We start from the raw sequence: 25,822 nt of genomic DNA on the forward strand, positions 1-25,822 counted from the left end.
TATGGTTCACCCCGCACCCTATGCAATCAGACTTACTACACACACTCACACACGCACTCGTACACACACACACACACACACATGTACAGCGATGCAAAGCGAATTGTTAAATGGCGGCGGAATCTCAAAAATGCAGTAGGGCCAGACTCTGAATCTGAAACCGATGCCGTTGCCGTTGCTGCTGCCAATCCCGATTCCCCACTGATGATGATGATGGTGATGGTGGTGCCTGGTGATGATGAAGCTGTTGTGGTCGCAGCATTGGCTCCAGAGGCAGGAGCGCGGCAATGGCCACAAAATGCCTGTCGTTGCCAAAGTTGCCAAACTTGTTTCATTTGCGGTCGAAATATAATTGCGACGGCGTCGTCGGCAAAATGACTGAGCTCAACTCGGTGCAGCTCCTCATTGATGTGGCTCTGTTTCCACTTTTTTTATGTTGCCTTCGCCCTTTTTTGGCTGGAATTTTCGTTATTGAAAATGTTTCCATCATCATTTCGATTGTAAATCGAACGAAATTCAAGCCGAACTTTTTTGGCCTACCTGCAGAGCATATACGTACATACCTTTTTTTTTATTTTCTTGAAATCCAGTGGGTCAAGGGTTGGTTGCACTTGGTCCCTGCATTGCTAGGGCCAACTATTTTGCACATTTTCCACAGATTGCTGCACCAAGACACTGGGAATGCAAATGGCCAAGCACTGCAGGAATGTGGCGCGATAATAAACTAAAAAATGTATTTAAGAGGAATTGTTGCCATTGCAATACCAAAGAGAAATAGAGTGACAAAGAGAGAGATAGAGGGGAAGCTACCAGCAGGGCCAGTGGAATAATTAACGATGTAAACAAACTCCAAAGTGGCTTTTACAAGTGGGACGCAAAAAACAAGAAGAACATAGTACCAAACAAGTGGGCAAGTTCATGGTCAAGCAATTGAGAGAGAGAGGTAGAAAGATGGAAGAAAAATGTTTCAGCAAAGCATGCAATGTTTGGACTATCTTAATGAGAAGGGAACCGGAGAAAGAGAGACAGATCCAAATTTGTTGCATGCTCCAGTGAACTGAAGAACTGAAGTCAGAGCCCAATTAAACTTGGGGCTAAAAGAAGGGAGAGGGTGAAAACACTTGTGTTTTGCAATTATCTTCTTGCAGGATTGAGGCGGCATATTCCAACACATTTTAAACAGCTCCCCCTAGTTCGGTCATTGTTTTTTTGACTGCAAGCAAATTGAATTAGAACTGGAAAACTCTATAATTTTATGTGACATTAAGTAAATAAATTTCAAGCAATTTTCTCTCCTTGATAGCAATAAATTAAACTTAAAATAAACCCAAAGACTTCAACGCACAACAATAATAATTCCAATTGCCATTGCCGGTTTTCATTGTTGGCCAAAGAGAAGACCCGAGACAGAGACAGAGTCTGGGCCAGCCAGCGGCGACTTATGGCCCAGGCAGGCCGCATTTAGTGGAATGTGGCACGGACCAAGCAAGCAAGCAACCAACCAACTAACCAACCATCCAGTCAGAGAGCTCCAACTTTTAAGCACAAGACAAAGTAATAGAAAAGAAGAAGACATTCCGAAAGAGCATGAACGGAGTCAGAGACCGAGTCCAAAGCCAACACTGACATCTGTCTCTCGCTCTCCCTGTGTGTGTGTGTGAGTTGCATGCAATGTTGCCGTTTATGCCATTTGCAATGAGAACTGGCCAAGAGTTGCAGCAGCAACAGAAGGAAATATTGAAGTGAATTAAAATGTGGCAAGTTGACTATTTCGTGCGTTTCGCTTGGCTTGCCTTGGCTGGGGCAAGACAAACTGAGAGGAAGGGGCGATACTGTTGCTGGGTACTAACGCGACTGGCGACTGGTGACTTGGGACTGGGCTGAGACTAGCAATGTTGTTACCGCATATTTCTTGCCAAAACATTGCAAGTTAAAGTTGGATGTGTCGTCTGCGGCTCTCAGTTGCTGTTGTTGTTATTATTGTTGTTGTCTTAGTGCTGTCTGCATGTTGCACTTGAATTGCCAAAGTCAACGGCATTGGGACGCTCCTTCCTTGCCATTGCCATTGCCAACGTTTGTTGTTGTTGTTGTTGTTATTCTCTTGCCGAGATTGAGATTCATTGCCTGTTGCATGCCTGAGCCGTTCGACTAACTGCTGCCTTTGCCTCTTCCTCTGGCATGTCTTCTTTGCCCTGCACGGGGCAGCTGGCTAGTAAAAATTATGCGATTTACACACACACACACACACACATACAGAGAGACATAAATATATGTAGTGAGTCTCTTTAAGCTTGAATCTTGAAGAAAACTGCATTCTCCTATGCGCTTTGTTTTTGTGTCGTGCTGTACTTTTTCCTTAACCGTGTAGACAGTCTTCTCTCAACATGTTGCTGCTGGTGTTGGTATTGGTATTGGTAATGGTAGTGCTTCTGCTGCAACATCATCATCTCATCACCAGAACCGAAAACAACAACAAAAACAAAAATGAAACAAACGAGGCAATTTTGAACAATTTTTATACTTTTTTGGCAACGGATTTTTTATTTTACAGCTTAATCAATATTTGTACATAAAAAGTAAATAATACTTTATACATATATATGATTCTCTTCTCTTTTTTATGCTCTTTGCAGGTAAGCCCCATTTTACATTTTTTTGTTCAACTACCATAACATCAGCACCACCAACAACAACAACAACGACAACAACAAGAGCCCATTGCCAAGGCTAATACAGCATAAAGAGAGCGTGAGTAAAAAAGTAAACGCAAATCATTTAACGAGCCTCAGCTTAGACTGAACGCATCGCGCATATTGTTTTATATGCCCTTTACACTCTACTCCTCCACAAGAACAACAACAACAACAACATTTAGAGGCGAGTTACACAAATAACAATAGCAACAACAACAAGAGCAATGAAAGTTGCCAACAAATTGCGCGTAAATCCCATAAACCGTTTACAACTACAACAGCCCAGCCAGGAACACAGCAAGCAAGCTGGGAAGGCGGCCGGTAGAAAGGGGGTGGTGGGGGCATATTGTCGTCATCGATGACGCCGCTAACATTGCCACATTTCCACATGCCAATGCCACCGCCTGCAACAATAACAAAGCGATTTTTATGCACACGGGCAACGGGCTGGGCGATTTAACACCGCTAAAAGAGACGGTAACTGGGTAATGCTTGCCCAGACACACACACTACACTGACGGATAGACTGACTATGACTGTGGTCGGGTAGTACGGTGGAGGCGTCAGCGGAATGAACCAGCTGACAAAGCTAAAACGTCCGTTGGTATTCGGATTAGCAAGGCTAAAGGTTCTCTTACATATAAAATCAAACAAAAACTCAAAAAAAAAAAAAAGTGTGGAGCAACAGCCGCGTCCCCCTTTGGAAAATGTTGGCAAATGAAATTTATTTTTATTAGTGAAAACTCATACCCCCTAAAGCTGAGCTATACAACAATCATTTGCATGTCTCGTCAAGAGCCACCGGGGAGGAGAAGGCAGAATGGATGTGGAACGGCTAAAGGGTAGTGCATTAAGGGATTTGATTGAGAGTCTGTCTCTCCAGTGAAAGTGTGTGTGTGTGTGTGTATATCTGGTACATCATAGTGAACAGCTTAAAATGTTTCCAAAAGGGATCTTTACCAACTTTCGACACATTCATATAATGAAACTAGTTTCCGATGAAATATAGATAAAAAATATGGAAAATTAATCAAAAATTGAATTGAAAAGAAACACTGCTGATAAATATAAGGCCTTTCTAGAGCAACAACATGTTTTTGCATTAGAAGATATAAAAAATATATAATTGCATTCTGATTATGAATATTTATTTTATATTTAAGTTTTCGTTATTAAAATACTGAAAGTGATATTCGCCTTTTACCTCTATATTCTCAAATATTATTGTAGTAACTAAAAAAGTCCCCAACATTGTTTCTGTGTAGGAAATAATCTATTTAACAGAGAACCCATAATCTTTAGTCATTCTGAGAGTCGCTTAGCATAAGCTTTTTTACGCACTCCATTGATACTTTGGTATTGCCTAGATAAACAAATTATTAGGAATCTCATTGTCCATCAAGTTAATAACAAGTTCTAAACTGTTGCTTGCGGCAGTTTTTCTTTTAAGTATGTCAAACGAAAAAAGCTAAATTCCGAAAGCTTTTTGGCCTAGCATTCTATTAGAGCTTGTTGTATGTTGCCCCTAGACGATAACATAAAAAACTACCCCTTACAACAACTTTGACTTATACTACTTCTACCCCTTATTAAGGGGGTGAGTGGGAGTTTATTTCCCCTGCTGTATGGATATGCCTGCAACCGCACACCTCTACACCCAAATTTGCACCTTGGCGTCATGCGCGCTGCGCCCGTTCGGAGTCTCGTAAATTCAGAACAGAAAACTCGACGGGTTGGTCGCGGCGGCGGCATCGGCTCGTTGGGCCTTCGCATTGCTTCGCTTGCGCTTCGTTTTCCATGCTTCGGCATTTCGCTGCTGCTGCGTCCGCCCTTTAATACATTGGGGGTGGTAAATGCCGATGTTTACCTGAAAGCGACCGACGCTTCGTCGTATTCATCATCGTCGTCTCGTAGCCATAGTCGTCGTCGTAGTCGTAGTCGTAGTTATCGTGCGTTCTTTCCGCCCCCATTTCCAACCCCCATGCGGGCATTTCCGAAGCAGGTGTAACAATTATTATTTTCCCGTTGATTTTGCCGTCGCTGTCTCTCTGCTGCCGTCGTCGTCGTCGTCGTCGCATTGCTTTTTTTTGAGAGAAAACCCCCTTCATGATTTTCCGTTCGCTCTATCTTACTCGCACCGCCCACATTCGCACTCGCTCGCACCAATTGGCAAATAAAGGGGCGCGCACGCATGGCGCATGCATTTGCTATCTCACATGGTCCACGTGTGTTGTGGGTGCGAGTGGGTGGTGGGTCTGTAAGGTGTGCTTGTGTTGTGTGTGTGTGTGTCGCAGTAATTCTCTTACTGCAACAATAGAGTTAACAAAAACAACAAACCGGTGGGCCGATCCGTCCCCCTATTCCAATAATGCTTTCGTGAGATTTTACACACAACGAACGTGCCGCTTGAGGAGAAATATCTGACGATCCTCCTTCTGCACGAGTTATCATCTTATACAGGTGTTATACCACAGACAAAAGACAGCATAGAACACCACAGCCAAACATTGCCAAATCATCATAATAATGCTGAGAACAATAACCAAAAGACATTCAATAATAATTGCGCACCTGAGGCAGAAAAACAAGAGCCAAGACCAGACTCAACTCAACTCGACTCAAGTGGCGGACGAATCGAAGACCCAAGCCGGGCCTAAAACGCATAACCAACCGACCGGCAGGTAACAAATCTTAACAGCAACAGCTGAGAGCGGAGGAGAGTAGACGAGACAGACAGACAAAGAGAGAGAGAGAGAGCCAAATTAAAGGTGTGCTACGTGCTCCGAAAGCATTTCCCATTTTTCGGAGTTAATTCTGCTAAAGGCAGGAGAAATGCTGCCGCAAACGACGACGACGCTTCGTTACCGTCGTCATTGTCGTTGTCGTCATCGCTGCCGTCGTCGTTATTGTCGTCGTCTCTCACACACGAGAATAGGCAAGCATCCATCCCGTGTTGGTCGTTCTCGAACACTCGGTCCGGTTTTGGGCCTTCTTCTACTGTTGCTTTATTTTGGTTAACACGCGCGTTGCCGTTGCTGCTTCTGTTGGCGTCGCTGCTGTGCTGTTGCCGTTGCCGTTAACGTTAACGTCGACGGCAACGCAACAGATTCAATCTGATGACGACGACGCGGACGACGACGCACCACGGCACTCCGAAACAAAAAGGTATATTACCTTAGAATGTCAGTCGTTCTTACTTCAGTCTTCGTACAGTCTTTGCTTTAACCCGTTCCAATTCTGTCCGCTGTTCGTACGCTCGCTAGCTCGTTCGCTCTATAGGAAATCATATATAGTATAAAGCAACAACCAACAACAACAGCAGCAATAATTATCACGCCGTCGGTAGCCTCTCAATTTCTCTGTTCCTGTTCCTGTGCCCAGTTCACAGTTCAATCCAGTTATCTTCATCATCGGCATTATTATCATCATCGTCAAGAACCCGAGTAGCCGTTCCGCCGCCGCTGTTGCCGTCGCTGTCGTCGTCGTCGTCGTTGCCGTCGCAGTCAGCATACAACACACACACACATCTATCAGAGCAACATCACAAACCAACCACCATCACCACCATCACTACCACCAATATCACCATCACCCATCTCCATCACTGCCGTCGCCGCCGCCGCCGCCGCCACCACCAACAACAATAATAATAACAACAAGAACAACATCAGCCAGGCCAGCAGCAGCAGCAAAAGCAACAGCAATAGTAGTATCAGAAGCAGCAGCAGCAGCAACGCCAACACACTCACTTTTCGCTCACTCACGAAAATTTCAATATCCAAATCAAAGTTGAGTTCAAATCGAAAACAGCCGCAATACCAGCAACAACGTATCGCAAATACCACGCGGATAATAATACAAGAAAGAAAAATAAAAGTTACAAGTAACAAAAAAAATAACAACACACGCACACACCACCAACATTAACACCATTCCCAACCAACATCAACATCAACAACAACAAAATAGTCCAATTTCGCGTATAACAAATAAAACGGCAATTAATTAAAATAAAAATAATTATATTTTTTAACAAAAAATTTAAAGTTAAAAATATATCACGCGAAAGATTCTACGTTTTTCTTTCTACACGGTTTCTTTTCCGGCCCATCGAGTTTTCACTTTGCGTGTGTGCTTCAAAAAAAAAGAAAGAGAAAGAAACGAAAGAAAATTGGCTGAAACTCAAAACTCTATGCAAAGTTCTACAATCTTAATCAAAAAGTTGCCCGTGTGTACTCTTAATCTTTAATTTACTTGCAACTCTACCATCATTACAAAAAACAACAGCAACAACAACAAAAGCATCAAAATAAATGTAAGCAGAAATCAGGAATGAAAAATAAATTAAGAATATATTTTGTGCTCGTCGGAAGAAACAAAAAAATGAGAATAATGAAAAAAAAAAAAAAAATACCAAAACGAACCAAAAATTATAAATAATATATATAATACACAAATAACAATAAAAAGAAGAATTACTTGGCAAAAGTTCGTTGCTCGCTGGCTGGCCGATTGTGCGAGAATCAGTTTCTTATAAGCTCTACCAAAAACAAAAAAACAAAAACACGGCCAGCAACAGCAGCAGCAAGTTCAGTTTCAATTCTTGGTTCCCAGTTCCCAAGTTCTCTTCTTGGCCAAGTCAAGTCAAGGCATAGTAGGCTCGAACAGGCAAAGAAATTTCATAGCCGGCAAAAAATATAAGCCAGAACCACACAGAACAGGGAAGACAGACAGGGAGAAAGACATACACAGAGAGAGAGAGCAAGTGGGTGTGAGAGAAGCAATCGAGAAACACGTTTTTGTATTTGCAGGCCCAAAAGCAAAACCAAACCAAAACGAAAAAAAAAAAAAACAACGAAACAAAAATAGCAGGCAAAATACAAAACGCAGACGTAGCGAGTCTTCCTCTTTCACGAGTTAACCATAAAACCTTATGGCCAACGTTCCAATAGGCCGCACACACACACACACACATCGCACCGCACCGCACCGCTCCGCACTGACTTAAACTCAGCCGACTCTGTCTGACTTTGACTCTGATGATGACTATGGATCTGACACTGACTCTGGCTCAAACTTCGTTTCTCTCTCTCTCTCTCTCTCTCTCTCTGTCTTTTCCTGTCTTGGCCAGTTTCTCTAGCTCTCTTTCTAGCCGGCCACTTGTCGCCGCCTTTCGCTTACTAAGTACGCATAGAAAATAATTCCCGTAGTTTATTTTTATTGTTGTAATTACACGTCTTACGCAGAGAAGGGGAAGGAGCCAGCAGCAGTTAACAAAAAATTGTTTCTTCTTTTCTTTTCTTTTCGTTTTGGTTTTTGCACAACAACAAATAAAAAGAGAGGAAAAAAACCGGTAAAGCCAAAGAAATTTCATTGCGTGTTAATCAAGCCAGAGAGCCGAGCCGCCCGAGTCGTTTATTCCCTCATCGAAATTGTTAGAACCACAACAGCCAAAAAAAAAAAAAAAGTGCTCTGAGAGTTGGACAATCCACGGTCTCTCCTCAGTCTTCGGTCACTCAGAGATTCCCTTGACCAAAACGTGTTTTTGTGATCACATTAAATTTTATTTACTTACCAAAGCACCCAAAAATGAAAGCAACAACAACATTATTTTGGAGGGCCAGGTTAAGTTCAGTCGCCAGAAATTTTGGCAGTTTGAGCAAACGTTCAATTATAATTATATAACTATTATATAAAACTTTTACAAATTAGTGAAGTTTTCAATTTTGTGCCTATTGAAAACTATTTTGTAACCCATTAACAAGCTTTGAAAGACACAAGAAATTTTTCATGGAATTCCTTTATGTAGAGAAAAACCAGAAATTCTCTTTAGCCAAAAACTATTTTTAGCTCGTTAATTTGTTTGTTATATGAATGAATTTGGCAGAGAATTGGCGCTAAAATTTTTCAGAAGCATTCAATACTCCGTTTGAGTTTATTTTTGAGAGCCATAGTAGGAAAAAAAAAACCTGTTTCATTTACTCGGAAAAAGAAAATTTATAAAATTTGCGAAATTGAGTGTTAAAAAAAAAATGTGACTCTTCGAAGTCTTGAAAATTATAACACTCATTTAGAATAATTTATAGAGTTAACTATCAAACATTGAATTCATATGATTTATATTTTTGGCCAAGGAAAATAAAGTAAAAAGTGTACAAAAAAAAAAAAAAATAAATAGAGAGAGCACAAAACATATTCAAACGCGATTTTTCATTTCATTTGTTTGTTCCAGAATCATAATTACAAGATCCGCCACAGCAACACCAACAACCAACTACCAACAACAACAACAACCACAACAGAACAACAAGAATAAACTTAAATAATAACAAACAAAAGCAAAAGCAAAAAAAAAAAACATCATAATAATTAAAAACAAAAGAGAACGAGAAACTTTTCAACCACAAAATACGCAAAAGCAAAAATCAAACAAATAAAAAAAAAGAAATAAGAGAAAACATAAAACAAAATATAAAAAACTTCACTTCATCTACTTCAACGACTTTGACTCCGACACTTAATTGGTAATAAGAGCAAATTATTATTAAATATTCATGCCCATTGTGTGTTTGTGTATTTTGTTGTTCCTTTTTGTGTTTCTCTCCCACTCGCATTTATTTATTTTTTTTGTTTAATTTTTTTTTTTTTCTTGGTTTGTTTGTGCCTTTTGTTTTCTGTCGTTATTTAGTGCCATTTTGTTGTTATTTTTTTAAAAATTGTTTGCACTTCATTTAGTTGCCCTTTTTGTTTTGTCTTTAATTTTTTTTTTCAGTTATGTTGTTAAACCTTACTTTAAATTTGAAGTTTGGCTTTGAATTGGCAATTTCAAAAAACATTCGAGATGACAAAAAATGGTCATGATTTTTCAATTAACAAAACAAAAAAAAAAAAATTAAATGGATTTTTATGAATCTCTTTTGATTTGTGTGAACTTTCATTTATATAATCAACAACACAATCTTTTCCAAAATATATTAACTAATATTATTTTAGTACTCATAAAACAAATGGTTCGATCAACTGTAGCCAACTCTTTGTTTGTTTTTCATACGCAAAACTAGAAAGATCAATCAAATGCAATCAATTAACAACTGAAGGCAACAACTAACAATTCTTTGCAAACGTCAATCTTCGAGAATCGTCTGGTATTTCCTTTATCCTCCATTAATATACCCTCAACCCTCCAAATACCTCTGTCGCCTATTTCTACTACCTACAACAATCCCAGATCAATCTGAAATAAAACAAAAACGCATTCGAAAACCCATTAACGCCATAAAAATTCCAAAAAGGCACAAAACAACAACAACAAACCGAACAGAACCTAAAGAGAAACAAAGAAAAGAATATACAAAATCTCAAACAAAAGTGGCGAATTGTTGCTAACTGAAAGAAGAATTTAACTCTTGCTTTGATTCACAAACAATTGTGATTAACTATTTAAAGAAAATAACGAGAAAAAAGAATTAAGAAAACAGTATTAAACACGAGAAAAATAGATCGAGTGAGAGACCTCGAATTAAGAGTCGATTTTGAAAGATTTTAAAATTGTTGAACAATTACAAATGAACATACAATAAATTTATTAGTCTGTTGTTAAACTTTGCCAGGCAAATAAGCAATTAACGCAAAAAAAGAACGAAAGGTAGATGAGACATAGGAGAAGTGAAGCAAAAAATATAAAAAGACAGCCGAGAGATTAGGAGTTGAAAGAATCACAGGTAGATAGCAAATTGGGCATAGCACAAAGGTGATAAGGAAAAGGACTACAAGAGACGAATCCTTTAGCTCCAATCCATCTCCACACTCACACAAACACACATACACGCCAGAGAGTAATCTAAATCTAGCGTCCCTTTTGCTTATTTGGTTATTCCCAATTTGAAAATCCATCCTTTTTTGGCTTTTCCGAAAAGAATCAAATAAAAAAAAAAGAGGTTGTTAAAATTAAAATTAAGTCTAAATATTTACAAAAGCAACCGTTAAATAGCAACATATCAAAAGTGCTGGCAATAGAAGAGAAGTGAAAACCAAAGGCAAAAGCAAACAATCAATTAGCATTTTTTAATTATATATACATATATAAGAGAGACAGATGAATGAAAGTGCAAAATGAAATAAAGCAGCAAATATATATATATATATACAGAATAGAAAAAGTATTGAAAGATATCTCAAAGAGATACCGCAATAAAAAACAGTCGCATGTGTTGTGTGTGTAAGTGTAGTTATTAGATATATTATATTATTGTATTGTGTATCTGTGTATTGTGGAGAGATTGCAACAATTGAATTAAAATACGAAAATTGGTCAATTCTTTAGAACAGTCAATCAATCAATCAGTCACAAATCACGATTTTTGGTCATCATTTTTGCATAAAAGTTATAAAACTTAGGGATCGCCGGGCAATTTAAATGCCTCGAACGACAAGAGTACGCGTTTTGACAATCAAACGAAATTAGCGTATTTTCTTTAATACACACAAGAAAAAAAGTGTATAAATATCATATACACACACATCTAATAATAATTATTCGCTGATATAATAAGAATATAATCATATCTCTTGCAAAAATCGGCATTATCTTCTATACAATATATATACATATATAAAGACATATATTTATACAGAACTTTATAGAGCAACTTTTGCTAGCACACTTTACAACTTGCTCTTTACTCAAAAACTTAAAACTCAAACCTCAGACTTTACTCTACGACAATCTCCCCCACTTTATCTATTTGAAACATACTTAAACAATCAAATCAATCAATCAATCAAATCAACTTTAAACAATCTTCAAAACGGTTTTCAAAACTTTTATGCTATACACTTGACAAACTTATATGTATACTCAAACTTTATACACGTGTCTAATTAATATTAATAATAATCAAACACAAATTAGTTAAAAAGTCAGTAGTGATATGTATAAATCTTGCAATACTCAATAAACATACAAATAAGATATAGATATATATGTATGTATAGATATACATAAATAGAAAGGATTAGACAATCTCTAAGCGACGCTCAATTCAACTCAAAACTCGAACTTAACTCAATTAACTGTAGTAACATTTAATAATTAGCAACAATTTGCATAAAACTTTGAAGCACAATTGGCATTAGAATAATTATACCAAAAAAAAAGAAAAAAACACCCTATTGGCATTATCTAATCTAATTATACAGTTTAAAAACGTTAGAAACACAGAAAACACACAAGCACAAAACTCTTTTCTGTCATCTCTATCTCCAAAAACAACCCAAATACCAAAACCCGTGCAATTCCCCCTTGTCAAGAAGAAAAATACCAAACAACAACAACAACAACAAAAACGAAATCAAAGAAATCCTTATAAAACAAACGAGACGCGCCAAACAACTACTAATATAACTGAAAATTAAAAGCAAAGAAAAATCAACGCAAAGCCAAAAAAAAAAAAATAAGAAAAAATTAACAAATAAACCCCACTGACAAAAAAGTGCAAACTTTGAAAATTTTTTTAATCAACATTTGTTGCCAATAAAATTGTCATCATTGCCGCGTTAACAGAAACCACGGCGTCAGCAGCGATTGCAGCGCTCAGTATCAGCAGCAGCTCACAAGCATCGCTTGCCAGCAGCCCCCCAACAACGCCGCCGCAAACGGTTGCAACTGCCACCGTTCCGCCAGCAGCAGCAACTACAACAACAACTTCAACAACACCGACACCGACAACACCAACACCAAATCCGTCGCCACCGTTAACGGTAAAAAGCGAAATTGTTACATCAGATTCAACAGCTGAGTCCGAGTCCTCCCCTATACAAGATTTAATCATGGTAAGCGCCGTTCCACATCCAACAAACAAAACAAGAAAATGCACTTGAATCAAAAACCAAATAAATCAAAAAATAGAAAGAAAAAAAAACGCAAAGAACAAAAACTCGTATCAAAAGTTGATCTTATCAAAAAAACAAACACAAGAAAAGAAACAAATTGTATAACTCAAGATATTACTTATCACATATCATCGAATTAACTAATTAATAATCAACTAACCAATTGCTAACTTATTATACATATATCCAAAAGTTCTCACATTCAATGAAAGTTGTACAGTTTACTATGCAAAAAACCAACTTCTGTCTGTCTCCTCTCTCTCTTTCTCTGTCTCTGTCTTTCTTTCTCTCTGTCTGTCTCTCCTTATATATACCACCTACTATTTCTTTACCCATCTACCACCTATCTGTTATAAATATATATTTTATATGATTTTTTTATTGTTACATATCTATCCAATATCTTTATGGTTATAACATATCTCTACTATATATTATTATATTTCAAATACGGATAATCGGGTAAAGAAAAGTTGTGAAATGTCAATGGTGGCTTTAGCTTATGATTTTGTTAAACTTTTCGTTTCTTTTAGCTCTGCGGAAGGGGGTTGTTCATTTATGCCCTTTGTATATAGTCACTCATCGCTCGCTAACCATTGACAATTGTTAATTATTTATAGAGAGCTAACTTTCGTTTTTAAACAGGGGCTTTTAATATTTGATAAACGCAAGTGTTTGCCCGATTTCTGTAATTTATATAACTACCTCATGACAAAATGCTTTTGCCTCTTTCTCTCTCTCTCTATCTATCTCTGCCTTCTTGCTCTCCTTATTCTTTCCATGTAGTTTTAATTCTATCGACTTGTAGTGCTCTCCACTGCTTAAACGCCTTCTAAATGCCATTTTTTTTGCTAGCCTTCAACTTCTCTTTTCCTCTACTACTACTCCACCCCTCTCTCTCTCTCTCTCTGTCGACTCCTGGCTTTATAATTTTGGAACAGAGTCCAAAAATATCTTCTCCGCGTTCCCCCAAAATATAGCAACAAAAAGTTTATACTTTAGAATATAAATATATTTACACACGTATTCCTTTACCCCTCTTGAGTTCTCTTTAATTTAATGTTGTCCATTTCTGAGAGTAAACAAATTGTTTAGTTTTTTCGTTTATGTTATCAAACTGAATTTTATGATTTTACAACAAATTGGCCAATTCAAAACCAAACTCTCGAAAACAAAATGCAAAACAAACAAAATTCCAAAACTTAAAACACAGCATATACAACAATAATCTGAAAGCGACAAAACCTACCTTCACACTACGTACAGCAAATGCAATTGTTGCACGCACCGCCGTCCACGCATCCGCATCATCTGCAGCATCCGGCCGCAGGGGCAACTGTGGCGACTGCCTATCAGGCTTACCCGTCGCCAGCTGCAGCGGCCATAATGCAGCAACAGACCAACGCCGTCGGAGTCGTCCAACAGCAGCAGCAGCAACAGCAGCAGCAGCAACAACAGCAGCAGCAACAGGCCGCGGTATACCATCAGCAGGCGGCTGCTGCTGCTGCCATGGCCGCCCAACAGCAGCAACAACAGCAAGCCCAAGTTCAGGCTCATCAGCAGCAGCTCCAGCAGCAGTATCACTATCAAGCCCAGGCCCAGGTGCAGGCCCAGGCCATGCTACAGACATACATGCAACTGCAGGTGAACAATGTGGCTGCTGCTGCCACACCGGCAACGCCCACCAAATATGCCCAGGCCGGAGGCGCTGGGGTGCCAGCAGTGGCTGCTGGCCCACCGCCACCGCAATTCTTTGCTGCTCCCAGTACACCGCTGACAATCATACCGGCTGCCGCCTGCAGTGGGGCCGCTGCGGTGGCCGCCTCGGCCATGTTTGCGACAGCCGCCACACCCACATCTGCAGCAACAACACCGACCAACAATGTAAATAATACAGTTAATCTATCTGCCGTAACTAGAACTACTACCACTACTACTAAGCAGCCGACAGCTGCAACTGCGACCATCGGCGGCGCTGCACTCCTTAGCCTTGGCAGCTTCGGGAATCCGCTGGCCACCCGTTCCCGGTCCTTGCTGGGTCCGGGACCAGGCGCAGTGCCAGAATTATCAGCAGGCTCTGTTTCCTGCTCCTCGTCGCTGACAATGGCATCGATGCTTAGCGCCGTTGGATGCAGCAGTGCCAGCAGCGGCTGCAGTTCTGCATCTTCTGATTGTTCTATGCCATCGCCAACTTTACTACACTTATCTTCTCCTAAAAAGGTTTGTGTGTTCACTAAAAAAAAAAAAAAAAAACGCTAAACAAAAAAGAAAATGAAAAGCAAAAAAAAAAAAAAAAAAAGAAAAAGGAAAGAAAACCCAAAAAAAAAAAGAAACTTTTCATTAACGATATGAAAATGAACGAACTCCTTAAATTTTCGCTCAGTCATTTTCCTGTCGCGTAGATTGAGATACTTTTCCTTTTTTGCCTTCCTTTTCGCTTTGCGTGCCGATTTACTCTAAAATCTTTCTCATCTCTCCAAGTAGCCTTGTAGAGCCTCTAACTAATTAACTGACACATTCTGCTCTCTTTCTTTCATACATCATTTAAAATAGCTAATAACTAATTTCTCTATCTAACTCTTTCTCTATCTATCTATCTAACTTCCCTTCATTTTGTTGTATTGTATATCTAGCATTTGGATATCTTGCTGTTGTCGTTGCTGTTGTTCTTCATCATATATTAATGTTGTTTTTCTAGTTGTATATACACATTTATTTATAAATTAACCCACTTTTTAACCCGCCTACCCAAACTCATTCAATCCTTGAGAAACATCGCACATTTTGACATCTATCCAAGTAAACTAAGTTAATTATAAGCCAAGATTTATAACTAATTCATTTATTTACATTACGATTCTTAAGTTATTTTCACACAAACGTCAATTGCAAAAGAAAACCTATCTGTTGCCACATGGTTGCAATTAAATAGCAATTAAAAGACCACATATCCATACATACTGTTTTTGCCTTTTCTGCTTTTTTTTTTTGCCATATCTCGTCCTTTTTTCTCTGGGATTTGGGTCGTCCTCCCCTTTGGGTTTTTTTTTTTTCTTTTTATGGATACACGTATTTGTTGGGCACTTCATGCGAAGTCAATTGTGCGTAATAAAATAATGTGCAACCACTTGACCAGACGACTAGAATATTAATGAGTAGTATCGAACACTCAACCCATCGCCATCACCACCACAAATACCACCCATGGCATCCAAGGACACTGCGGTGAAATGGCTTGGCGATAGAAAAGTACTCTTTATCCCCCATCGCCAAGTCTTGCCGTTTTGAAAAATGTTGTGGGAATGTGAAAAGTAGTAGTCCCTGGCAATGTGTCCTTCGGCCATATAATAGTCTCTCCATTGAGTTTGAAATCGCATTTAACTTGAATTTTTTATCAAATGGCTTATCCTCTATAAATTTGATAAACAAAAAACAAAAACCTCAACTTAAGACATACTTAAATTATATTTTGATTTCTTATATTTTGAGAAGGCGGCAGTAAATCAATTCGAATAAATAGTAAAAGTATCTACGGTTTCTAAAAGTAATCTAATCCTTCTCCTTCTACAATTTGTTTTGCCATTAATAAAATGCCTTTCTAACTTAAATGGATTTATATCCTTAATACCGCTGTCCTTTTCGTCGTCTGTTAGACCATAAAACCGTCTGATTCTTTATTAGCCCCGCAAGTTTATTATTTTATCAGTCATAACTATCGTGCATGCGAGCAAGCATTAACCGCAATTGTTTGGTGTGCACTTACTACCTTCCCTACCAACACCCACCATCCCATTCCCATCCATATGGCCGGAGGGAGTAAGCGGGAGGGTGGTGGTGCTGGGTGACCCTCTGCATATTCGTCTCTTGGCCACATGTCGCCCATATTGATTAGTTGGCGTTGAAAATGTCGCCGCTGCAATTTGTGCAAAAGGCAGCAGAAGGCCAGGAACAGAACAACAACGGCAAAAGTCACACATAGCCATGTGTGTGTTTGGTTTTTCGTTGTGCTTTTTTTCCTTGGCCACGTCATGAAGAGAAAGATAGCTAGAAAGAGAGAGAATGATTAAAAGGATAGACACATAGACAAGGCGAGGTAGTAAGCCAACAGTTTTTAGTTGTATTTCCCCAGTTGTGGCCGCGAGTCAAACAACATAGAGTATGTTTGTGTGTGTGCGTGTGTGCTTAGTATCCTGTCTCCTGCGTATCCTGTGTGTTTGTTTATTTGTTATTCTAACACCAGAGCGGTCAGCAGCAGAGTCACATTTTTTTAACGTCTCCACGTTCATATATGTGTGTGTGTGTCCTCTCACATTTATTATCGATTTATCGTTTGCCACAGTCAAGAGTCGACACCAAGAGAGACACAGAGTCACTCAGTCGATGACTGGCGCGGCTGTCGTTAAAGTTTAAACTGCACTTAAATGACTCTATTATAAGTCGACCACATGGCAAATAATGATTGTTGGGAACAGCGGGGGCGGTCCACTCGGTGGGCACTGCCTCTGACTGACTCTCTCTCTGCCTGCCTGCCTGCCATCAAATTATCTGTAATTGATTTTGTTTAACAAACAAATACCAGTCATCACCCCCCTGCCACCTGCTGTCCCTATCCATCGACGCATTTAATGTGTTGATTTTATTTTACAGTTGTACAGAAATTGCCACAGTCATTAAATGGAGGCGAACATGAAAATATTTTGTTATTAAATAATTTTGACATGGGCCAACCAATCCACCCACCCAACTAAAACCCGTCTCCATCCTTATAACTGCAAATGGAAATGTTGCAGTTTCTGTTTTTTGCTGTTTGTTTATTTTTGTTTTGCCAGAAATCGCATTAAATTATTTATTTTATGTATATGTAAATGTGCTTTGTGCGCGGCTGCTGCAGCTAAACCAAACATAGCAAATGTCATACATATAATTTTATAATTAGTCATCGCATTTTGTTATGCGTATGTCAACGGACCAAAAAAAAAAAAAGGGTTTACTGCCACCAATGGATGGCAGTGTGGTCCCTGGCCAGGGACAGAGCCCATCCCATCAAATGGGAATAATATTTGAAAATAAAAGCGAACTTGCCCATAATAAGGTAAAGTTTTTAATGTGGTTACTTGTATAAAGGGAATAGCTTTAGATTGGAAAGGCTTTTCATTTCATTGAGTTGAAGCTTTAGTTTCTCTTAAACTCTGTGAACTAATAGTTGAACTGTAATGATCCCTCTAGTAATTTGAAGCGCTACTGCTACTTTCTGACATTATTGTCTCTGTGTGTGTGTGTTTGTTGTGTGTCAACAAAATGCATAATGAAATCAAAAACACAACAAAACAACAAAAAAAGAAAAGAGAAACACCAAAAAGGAACAAAGACAAGCCCTCAGGTGCTAATAAAACCAGTGAAAACCACAGCCAAGACAAACAAGAGACGACGAGATGGCTTCCCTGAGGTTTCCACTTCTATTCACTCATATTCAGGCATCGTATATATGTATATGTACTTATTGACAGTTCCAACAACAAGAACAACATGAAAGCAACTGTTTTTTTGATCCACCTTGTAAATAGAAAAAATACGCACAATTTTAATTTAACGCAGGGATTTACTTGTTTTTTGTTTTTGTGGTTGCAACACAAAATACTCTCGCGTAGAAAACGCAATTTCAAATAAACATATATTAGATTGTAAATTTCAAGAAAGTGTCATGGTGTCCCGCTTTGAAGTATCCTTCGACTGACTTTCCGCAAATCCTGTTGTATGTTTCTTTGTGGCATTCATTCCCCTGTGCAAAGTGCGCTTCCTAATAAGCTAGAGGCGGCGGACACGACGACGACGACGATGCCAACTTACAAACGCACAAATAACTTTTTAAATTTAAAAATTCATCAAACTTTCAAGCCAAGTCAAACAAACACAGCCGGCTGCGCCTTGACGAGGTCACTCAGATATCTCTACCACCTCTAACTTAAATCAAAATAAAAAAAAAAAGAGAAAATTTATAATAATAAAAAATAAAAGTAAAAAAATTACATTAATCCGTAATCGAAAAACTTGACGTAACAGACAACAGGCGTAAAAAGTTTCCGCGTAGAAATTTATAATTTATTTTTTTTTTTTTATAATAAGCGATTTACAAGCAACAACAAGAGTGAACAAAATTTAAGAAGAAAATAAGAAAAGTGTTTTTTCCAACTAAAATTTCAATTATTTTATATTTGAAATTTAAATGCACTAGAGTAAAACAAAGAAAGGGAGCGATAGAGAGAGAGAGAGAGAGACGGAGGGTTTGGGAAATGACAGCAGGAGGGTACAAAACAGCCCACGAAATAGGTCGAATTATGTATTAAACTTGCCAAAAAAGAAAAAGATGTTAGGCCGTAGTAAATCTGAGTGACTGTGGGATACTCTAAGTGAAAGCCTCTGATTAAGAAGGTTTTTCTCTTATATGTAATAGCTTTTAGAATACATTCGAGATTTGGTGACGCAATTTCAGACCATTTTTATGCAGTTAGATGGCACGTTCCTTACTCTTACCAATATTACATCGTTTTTGGCAATAATAATAGATATACCCTTGTAACTCGTAGAGTAAAAGAGGTGTGGGGTATGAAAATGAAGAAGGAAAAGCAACAAGCACATCAAATTGAGATGAGAAAATAAAATTCAATAAACTCTTGTTAAGCACGCAGCGCGTTACAAAGACGGACGGGGAGGCCAGTAGGTTGATTGAGGAAAGAGAATGATGACGGGAAGGATGGAGGGCAGTAGCAGCAGCTGCGTGCTGTTTAGCAGGACAGCAAGGACAACGTTTTAAATATTGACAGCTTTGAAGAAGGAAGAGAATGGGCTGGCAACTGGATGGTATTGGACAGACGACAACAGGAATAACAACGATGGAGGAGTAAATAGATAAATCAACCCTAGAGACATGTACACCAAAACGTTTTTGCATTGATCAAAGCTCTGCCAAGGAGATTGAGGAGACGAAAAGGGGGATGGTGGGGTAGCCTGATGGGATAGATTTGGGGGTCTTGGGCAATGCTGGTAATACTAGGCAAGATGTGCGCTTAGGCATTGTTATGATTTACACACACACACACACTCACAAAATGGTCCTATCGATTTTGGGCAAAAAAGACCCATTGTTGTCCCGTACATACATATAACTGTCAGTGACTGTGTATGTGTGTGCGAGTGGAGTCTCACATTTCATACAATTGCGCTAATCAGCAGACAAAAATGTGATCCATATTTTTGACGCTGCCTCTCAGCCTCAGCCTCTATTCTCGTTGTGCGGCACTCTGCCTCTGACAAACAAATTAAAAAGTTATAACTAAAAACCATGTTGTTTTTTTCTTCTCCTCGCTCTACTCTCATTCAGTCTTTTCATTCACATTCATTCTTTCGTTGGTTCGTTTTGCTTCTTCAGTGAAATAAAATTCGTTGTGTTCGCTTGGACAACGCGCAGCTGCCGTTGGCTAAATTTAAATTGCTTTTGTTGCGCTTTTGTAGTTGGCTGCACTTGGTTCTCAGTTGCTGCTGACTATGATGATGATGACGACGATAATGATGATTCTCCTTTTCGCGCTTGCAACTTTTCTTTGTTGTTTGCACAAATAGTTATATAGAAAGAAAAAAAAAAATTGAAAATACAGGAAAAAAGGAAGAAAAATACGAGATTTTCTCTTTTGAATGTTGGAGCGCGAATTAAGTTTTGCAGTTAAACGGCCACGGCTAAGCGCATTAAAAAAGTTTTGCCTTACTTGTTTTTTATTTTATTTTTTTGGAGAAAGGGAGATGGGATGGATAGTAGTGGAACTTTTTGTGCCATTGCAACTGCTGCAGATCATTAAAAGCTTAAATGTGACCAAGCAAAATATGAATATGAGTATAGATATTGAATGTGAACAGGGTGGAGGGCCAGGCAGTAGTGGCAAGGGTCCAAAACGAAGTTGCCATTAAAACCTAACACGCTTTGGTGCGCGCTCTTCAACCCTAAGCCAACTTATGGGGTTGTAACTTTGGCTTTTACGACCGCAAATGTTTGCCCTATGGTACACACATACACATACGTTTACATATAGAGGTGGTGTGTGTATGTATGAGTGCTCACTAATCCTACCCAGAGCCACCCAAAACATAGTGTGTGAGAGAGAACGAGTTGACCAACTTTTTGTCAACGACCAAAACTAACTTATTAATATGCAATGCACACTTTGTTGCTGTATTAATTGCAATATTAAATTTCCACTAATACTCGCTTAGCAAAAAGCCAAGTAGTCACTCAGTCAGCCATTCAACCAACCAGCCAGTCACCTAGCCACCAGCCATTCTGGCAAGAGAGTCCTTTCGCACTGCTGCAAAGTGTGCTCTAAAAAGTTGTAGCAAAGTTTCATCTAGCACCAAGTAATTATTACATGTTTACGTGGTCCGCGTTCATGTGAGCGTATGTATGTGTGGATGTGTCTGTGTGTAGCTTCATTCGGCATGCAGCGCATGTATGCTGAAAAGCGATACTAATGATAAGTTTTGTAGCCGGTAAAATGAACTCAATTTTGTGGCACTCTTCTCATTTTACATTCTCACCCCTAACCCCCCATGTTGGACTTAGAGACGGCAGGTTCCAGACCTCAACCAGACCGACCATAAGCTGGAAATTTACTCTTCTGTGTGTGTGTGTGTGATATGTGTCTGGCAGCTGGAAATTGCTTGCACTGAACAAATGGTTCTCGCCCTCTCACCCATCTACTTCGACTTCTAACCAGGAAAGAAAAATGTGTAAAATCTGCATCAGGCGGCAGACCTGCGAAAACAAGTATTTTTTCCTGTTTTCCGGTTTTTTTTTCTTTGCTTATTTGAAACTTAAGTTTGAAGTTAACTCTCGCGCTCTGGCACTCGCGTGTTCATCTCTGAATGAATGCAGGTGATTTCATTAACTAGAGTTAAGCAAAGTTAAGTTAGCGAGAGCAAACAAGTCGAGTATGAAAATGCGTTGCAGCAGACAGGGCTTCGTTTACATATTTCCATCGTTTTTTTCTCTCGCCACCCCGCTTTTCTACTTCAATTCTTTTGCGTGAGTGGAAAATTAATTTGTTGAAAATAAGTTTGTCGAAAAGTTGGCACATTTGCGAAGCATACTTTTAAGGGCTGATTAATTGTAAAGGCAATTTACATACTGCAAAACTCTCGTTTAACTCAATATGATGGCACAAATACAAGAAATTGTGTTGGGTGCAAGCAAAAGTTTTTTATTTGCATTGAATTAAATATTTAGATGAATATTTTGTGGTTTGTAGGTTGATGTACCCTAAAATTCTCGTCTGAGACTGTCAGCGAGCTTGCAGTCAAGCAGTTAGTTAGCTCTTTGGCCAACTAGTTGGCTGACAACAATTGTCACCTTTGTCAACAAGAAATTTTCCACTAGTTTTATATGCATAAATGCAAAAATTCCATGCCTTGCCAGAAGGCGGCTGCATTCAGGACTATTTTGATGAGTTGCACAATTTTCCATCTCGTCCTTAAAAAAAGAAGAAAAAAGGAATAGGCAGAGTCTGAGTAAAAAATAGCAAATAGAAAAGGAAAAACTGGCTGCACTTGCTGTTACCTTCCATTGTCACTTGTCGTTTAAACGATTCCCGCTTTACAGACAGACAGAGGAGGAGAGTGCCTCAGAAGCAGAAGAGGGCACAAGAGACACGAGACATGAAGAGAGCAAACGAAAAATAAAAGTCTATTCTACTGTTTGATTGTGTGTGTGTGTGTGTGTGTTCAAATGCGGCGTCAATTTTTTATGCTCATAAATGCAGCAACAGAACCAGCACCAGTCATTCCATGCACCCCCCTCATCTTCTATTCTCCTTTTCTTAAATCCACTCTCTCTTTATCTACTCTAGTTCATTGTATTTGCCTGACCCAAACTCATCTGTCGTCGACTTTTGTTCATTCCTTCCTTCTCCTGTCTTCTCTTCACTTGGCATATTTTTCTGCTGTTTCATCATTTTCATCATCATCAGCAGTAGGAGCAGCGGCGGCAACGGCAGGAGTACGAGCATCAACAGACACATTGCTCATACGCCACTTTCGTCAGTCAGTCAACAAAAGCCAAGCTTCAGTTCATTTTTTTCCTTCTTTCTCCTGTCTCTCTCAGTCAAAACGTTAACAGCATTTTCAGCATTTTTAAGACAGTTTGTCATAATTTCCATAGAATCTACTTGTCTTGGTCCCGCTTCAGAGTGTGTGTGTGTGTGTCTGTGTGTGTGTTTTATTGTGCCAACATGACAAATCGTCATCGTTGTCTGGTCGCACAAAGAACAGTTTTTCGTTTATTTAATTTCAACCTGGTGAATTTTAAATTCTCCTTTTAACTGGTTTTATAAATGAACAATCTCATCTTTCTCTGCTTATTGTGGAATTCTTATTTGGAAAATATGTTAGATAAAACCAATTTTTGTTTTTCAATTTTGTATTGCTTTTCAATTGAATTTTTCGATTCTAGAAAACTGTTTGATTATTTCGTTTCGTTTAGCTAGAGGCCCATAAATTCCATAGCTCAATTACAATATTTCCTTTTTTTTTTTTTGGGAGGTCTATGCAAATTTATGAGCATTTTCATTTCGATCAATTTACTCGGCTACTATTTCTCTGGCCCATTCATGTGTTTTGCGTGTGTGACTTCGACTGACTGACTGTCTGACTGACTTATTTATGCTTTTTTATGGCACAACCCATTTTCAACAACACTAACAACATGGAAAAAAAAAAGAACGAAGGAAGAAAAGGAAAAATTTATTCATTGAAGTTTTTACAGTCAACTACACCTTTTCAATGCGGTTTGGTCATCTCATCGATGATGATGATGATGATGAAGATGATGGTATAAGTCCTAGAGCTAGAGCTGAGAATCTATAGCTCGCTCTATGCTCTCTTTACTGACGTAATCATTCATACTTCATCAAGTTGACCGACTATGGCTAGCTTATGGTTTTATTCTTGTTTTTTATGCTTTTTCTTTCTATTTTCCTTTTTGGCTTGTGGCTGCTTCTGCCGTTTCTGTTGCCATTGCTGCCTTCTGGCTTCATTGCTATGCAAACTGCTCCCAATGGCTACGTTTAATGGTCAAGTGTGTAAAATTGCATAGCAAATCGTAGTCCATGGGATATATTGTGTGTATGCGTTGTGTTCTGACTCTCGGTACCCATTTGGTTGGTAACGTCGTTGCTCTTAGATAAACATCTTTTGCCGTTTGTGTTACATATTGATGTGATTTACCACTTATGTCTTTGGGCCTTCATCCAACAGTTTACTGTGCAAATTGTTTGAAATTCAGTTTTGAATTAAGCATCACATCCCCCCAGGTGGGTGAGTGTGTGTATCGGTGTAAGTTGTTTGCTATGATATATGTGTAGGCATATATTCTTGTTAAAATAGTAAAAATCAGTCAGTTCACATCGCTCATTTCACATGTTGCCAATTTGTTACCAAATACTCGTGCCTCTAACTGACAGAACGGAATACTTTCTTTCTTTTGAGAACTACTTTTTAAAATGATGAAAATCATGAGATTCTTAAACTTATTTGCATATTCCATTATAGTCATTTTACTTTCTTGTCATCAATCAATTTTTCACCTGACCAGCATTTGTCATTCAGAATAGTGTTGAGAACAAGCAGCAGCCTTCTCTTATATAGCAGCTGATTTCATTATAATTTCGATTTGCATAAGCAAATGTCTAAGCAACAATTTAACAAACGCCCTCTACGGGCCTGAGGGTGAAGTGGCATGATGGCAATCGCCTGGGATTTGCCTGACAATGGCAGAAACGACAGTTCATCATCACACACAGAGAGGCAAGTTAGTGTAACAATTTTAGGGGCAGAATAACCGACAGACGGACCAACGACCGACCGACAGACGGACCAGCCTCTTCTGCCTTGCCCCCCATCGTCATCTCTAACATCCATGTCGGTGTTGTCTATGACGATGACGATGACGACGACGACAACCTGCTCACATTTCATTAGCTTGTCAGCATTTTGTTTGTATGAAGGAGGTGGAGGAGGAGCACGAGTCACTCAAGTCCGTTCCCAGTTTCGTTCTCTGGGTCGAATGGCCAATGTCTTTGACACTTCTGCCTACGGCATCGGCTTTGAGTTGAAGTTACCATAGATGTTGGTTGCCAACTATACCAAATGCTTTTGTTTCTGTTTCTATTTCTATTTTTGTTGTTGTTGTTGTTGTCGGTACCTTAAATAGTTGAACTGCTTAGCGAGCCACATTGGCGCCAATGTCTTGCGATTTGTCCGGACTTTGGCATATGGCTATGGAATTGGAATAGGAATCGGAACGGGAATAAGAGGTGAGGAGTGGGCAGCTGGTGTAGGCGGTTGCTATGCAAATCAATTTGCTGCCTGTCTGCTGTGTGAAAAGGGAACCTGCTGTGAAAGCAAGTTCATTAGTCTCATCTCTCTTGGCTGTAACTTTGTTTAGTTAACTTTATTGGCAAGCTTTTTGAACTTTGATACCAGATTTAACAAAACGCTTTGTGTTTATTCTCAACTCGGTTAATTTGTTTTAATTGCCATAATTTGCCTATTTGAATATTGTTCTTGATGCTTTCACTGCTATTCTACTGTTACTTTGGTTTTCTATGCAAATTTAAAGCTACTTACGCACAGACACACACACACACGCACGCAGACATTCGCAGAGTTAGGGAAATAAAGAGAAAAAGGTGGAGTATGAGGTGGAAGAGTAGAAGTAGTAGGAGGGAAAGTCGTTCAGTTCAGGTAACGAGCAGAATACAAAGCAAATCCTTTTTTAACAAAGCACGGGTAATGAAAAGAAATCATAAATTTTGCCAGGAGCCATAAAAATGCTCCCCATCACTCTCTTCCTACTTCCCAATTCCCCCCTTTGTACTTGTATTACCCAGGCCAAAAAGCAAATATGCGTATGCTATCGATATGCCAAAATCTACGAGCATAGAAAATTTCTCCTTTTGGCTAGGATCCAATAAGCAACAGCGGCGGAGGAGGAGTGGGGAAAGCACGTAGTAGAAAAAGGAAGCAAAGGACTCAGATGAAGGAGACGCAGATTGTGTAGCCAATTTTATTTATTTTGTTGCTATTGCTGCTACTGCTGGTTGTTGTTGTAAGCATTATCAGTAGAAGCTAGCAGCGAAATTTTATTAGGCAGCCTGTAAGCATGCAACAGTTTTTTTGTTCGTGCGCCTGGCGGCTAG

General features: G+C 39.1%; 1 protein-coding gene across 10 annotated transcripts in view; it reads left to right on the forward strand.

Moving 5' to 3' along the window:
* Positions 1-25,822, forward strand: part of heph (polypyrimidine tract-binding protein 1 heph) — a 170,847-nt gene that overhangs the window by 60,355 nt on the left and 84,670 nt on the right. Inside the window, exons 2-3 of one of the 10 annotated variants that reach the window (XM_068296834.1) lie at positions 8,926-9,217; positions 11,892-12,524. The exons of the other annotated variants lie outside the window; for them this stretch is intronic. Coding sequence (XP_068152935.1) covers positions 12,522-12,524 — 3 coding nt within the window. The 5' untranslated portion in view covers positions 8,926-9,217; positions 11,892-12,521. The remainder of the gene's footprint in view (positions 1-8,925; positions 9,218-11,891; positions 12,525-25,822) is intronic. 10 annotated transcript variants of the gene reach the window in all.

Source organism: Drosophila tropicalis, unplaced genomic scaffold (genome assembly GCF_018151085.1).
Source record: "Drosophila tropicalis isolate 14030-0801.00 unplaced genomic scaffold, ASM1815108v1 contig_859, whole genome shotgun sequence".
Taxonomy (NCBI): Eukaryota; Metazoa; Arthropoda; class Insecta; order Diptera; family Drosophilidae; genus Drosophila; species Drosophila tropicalis.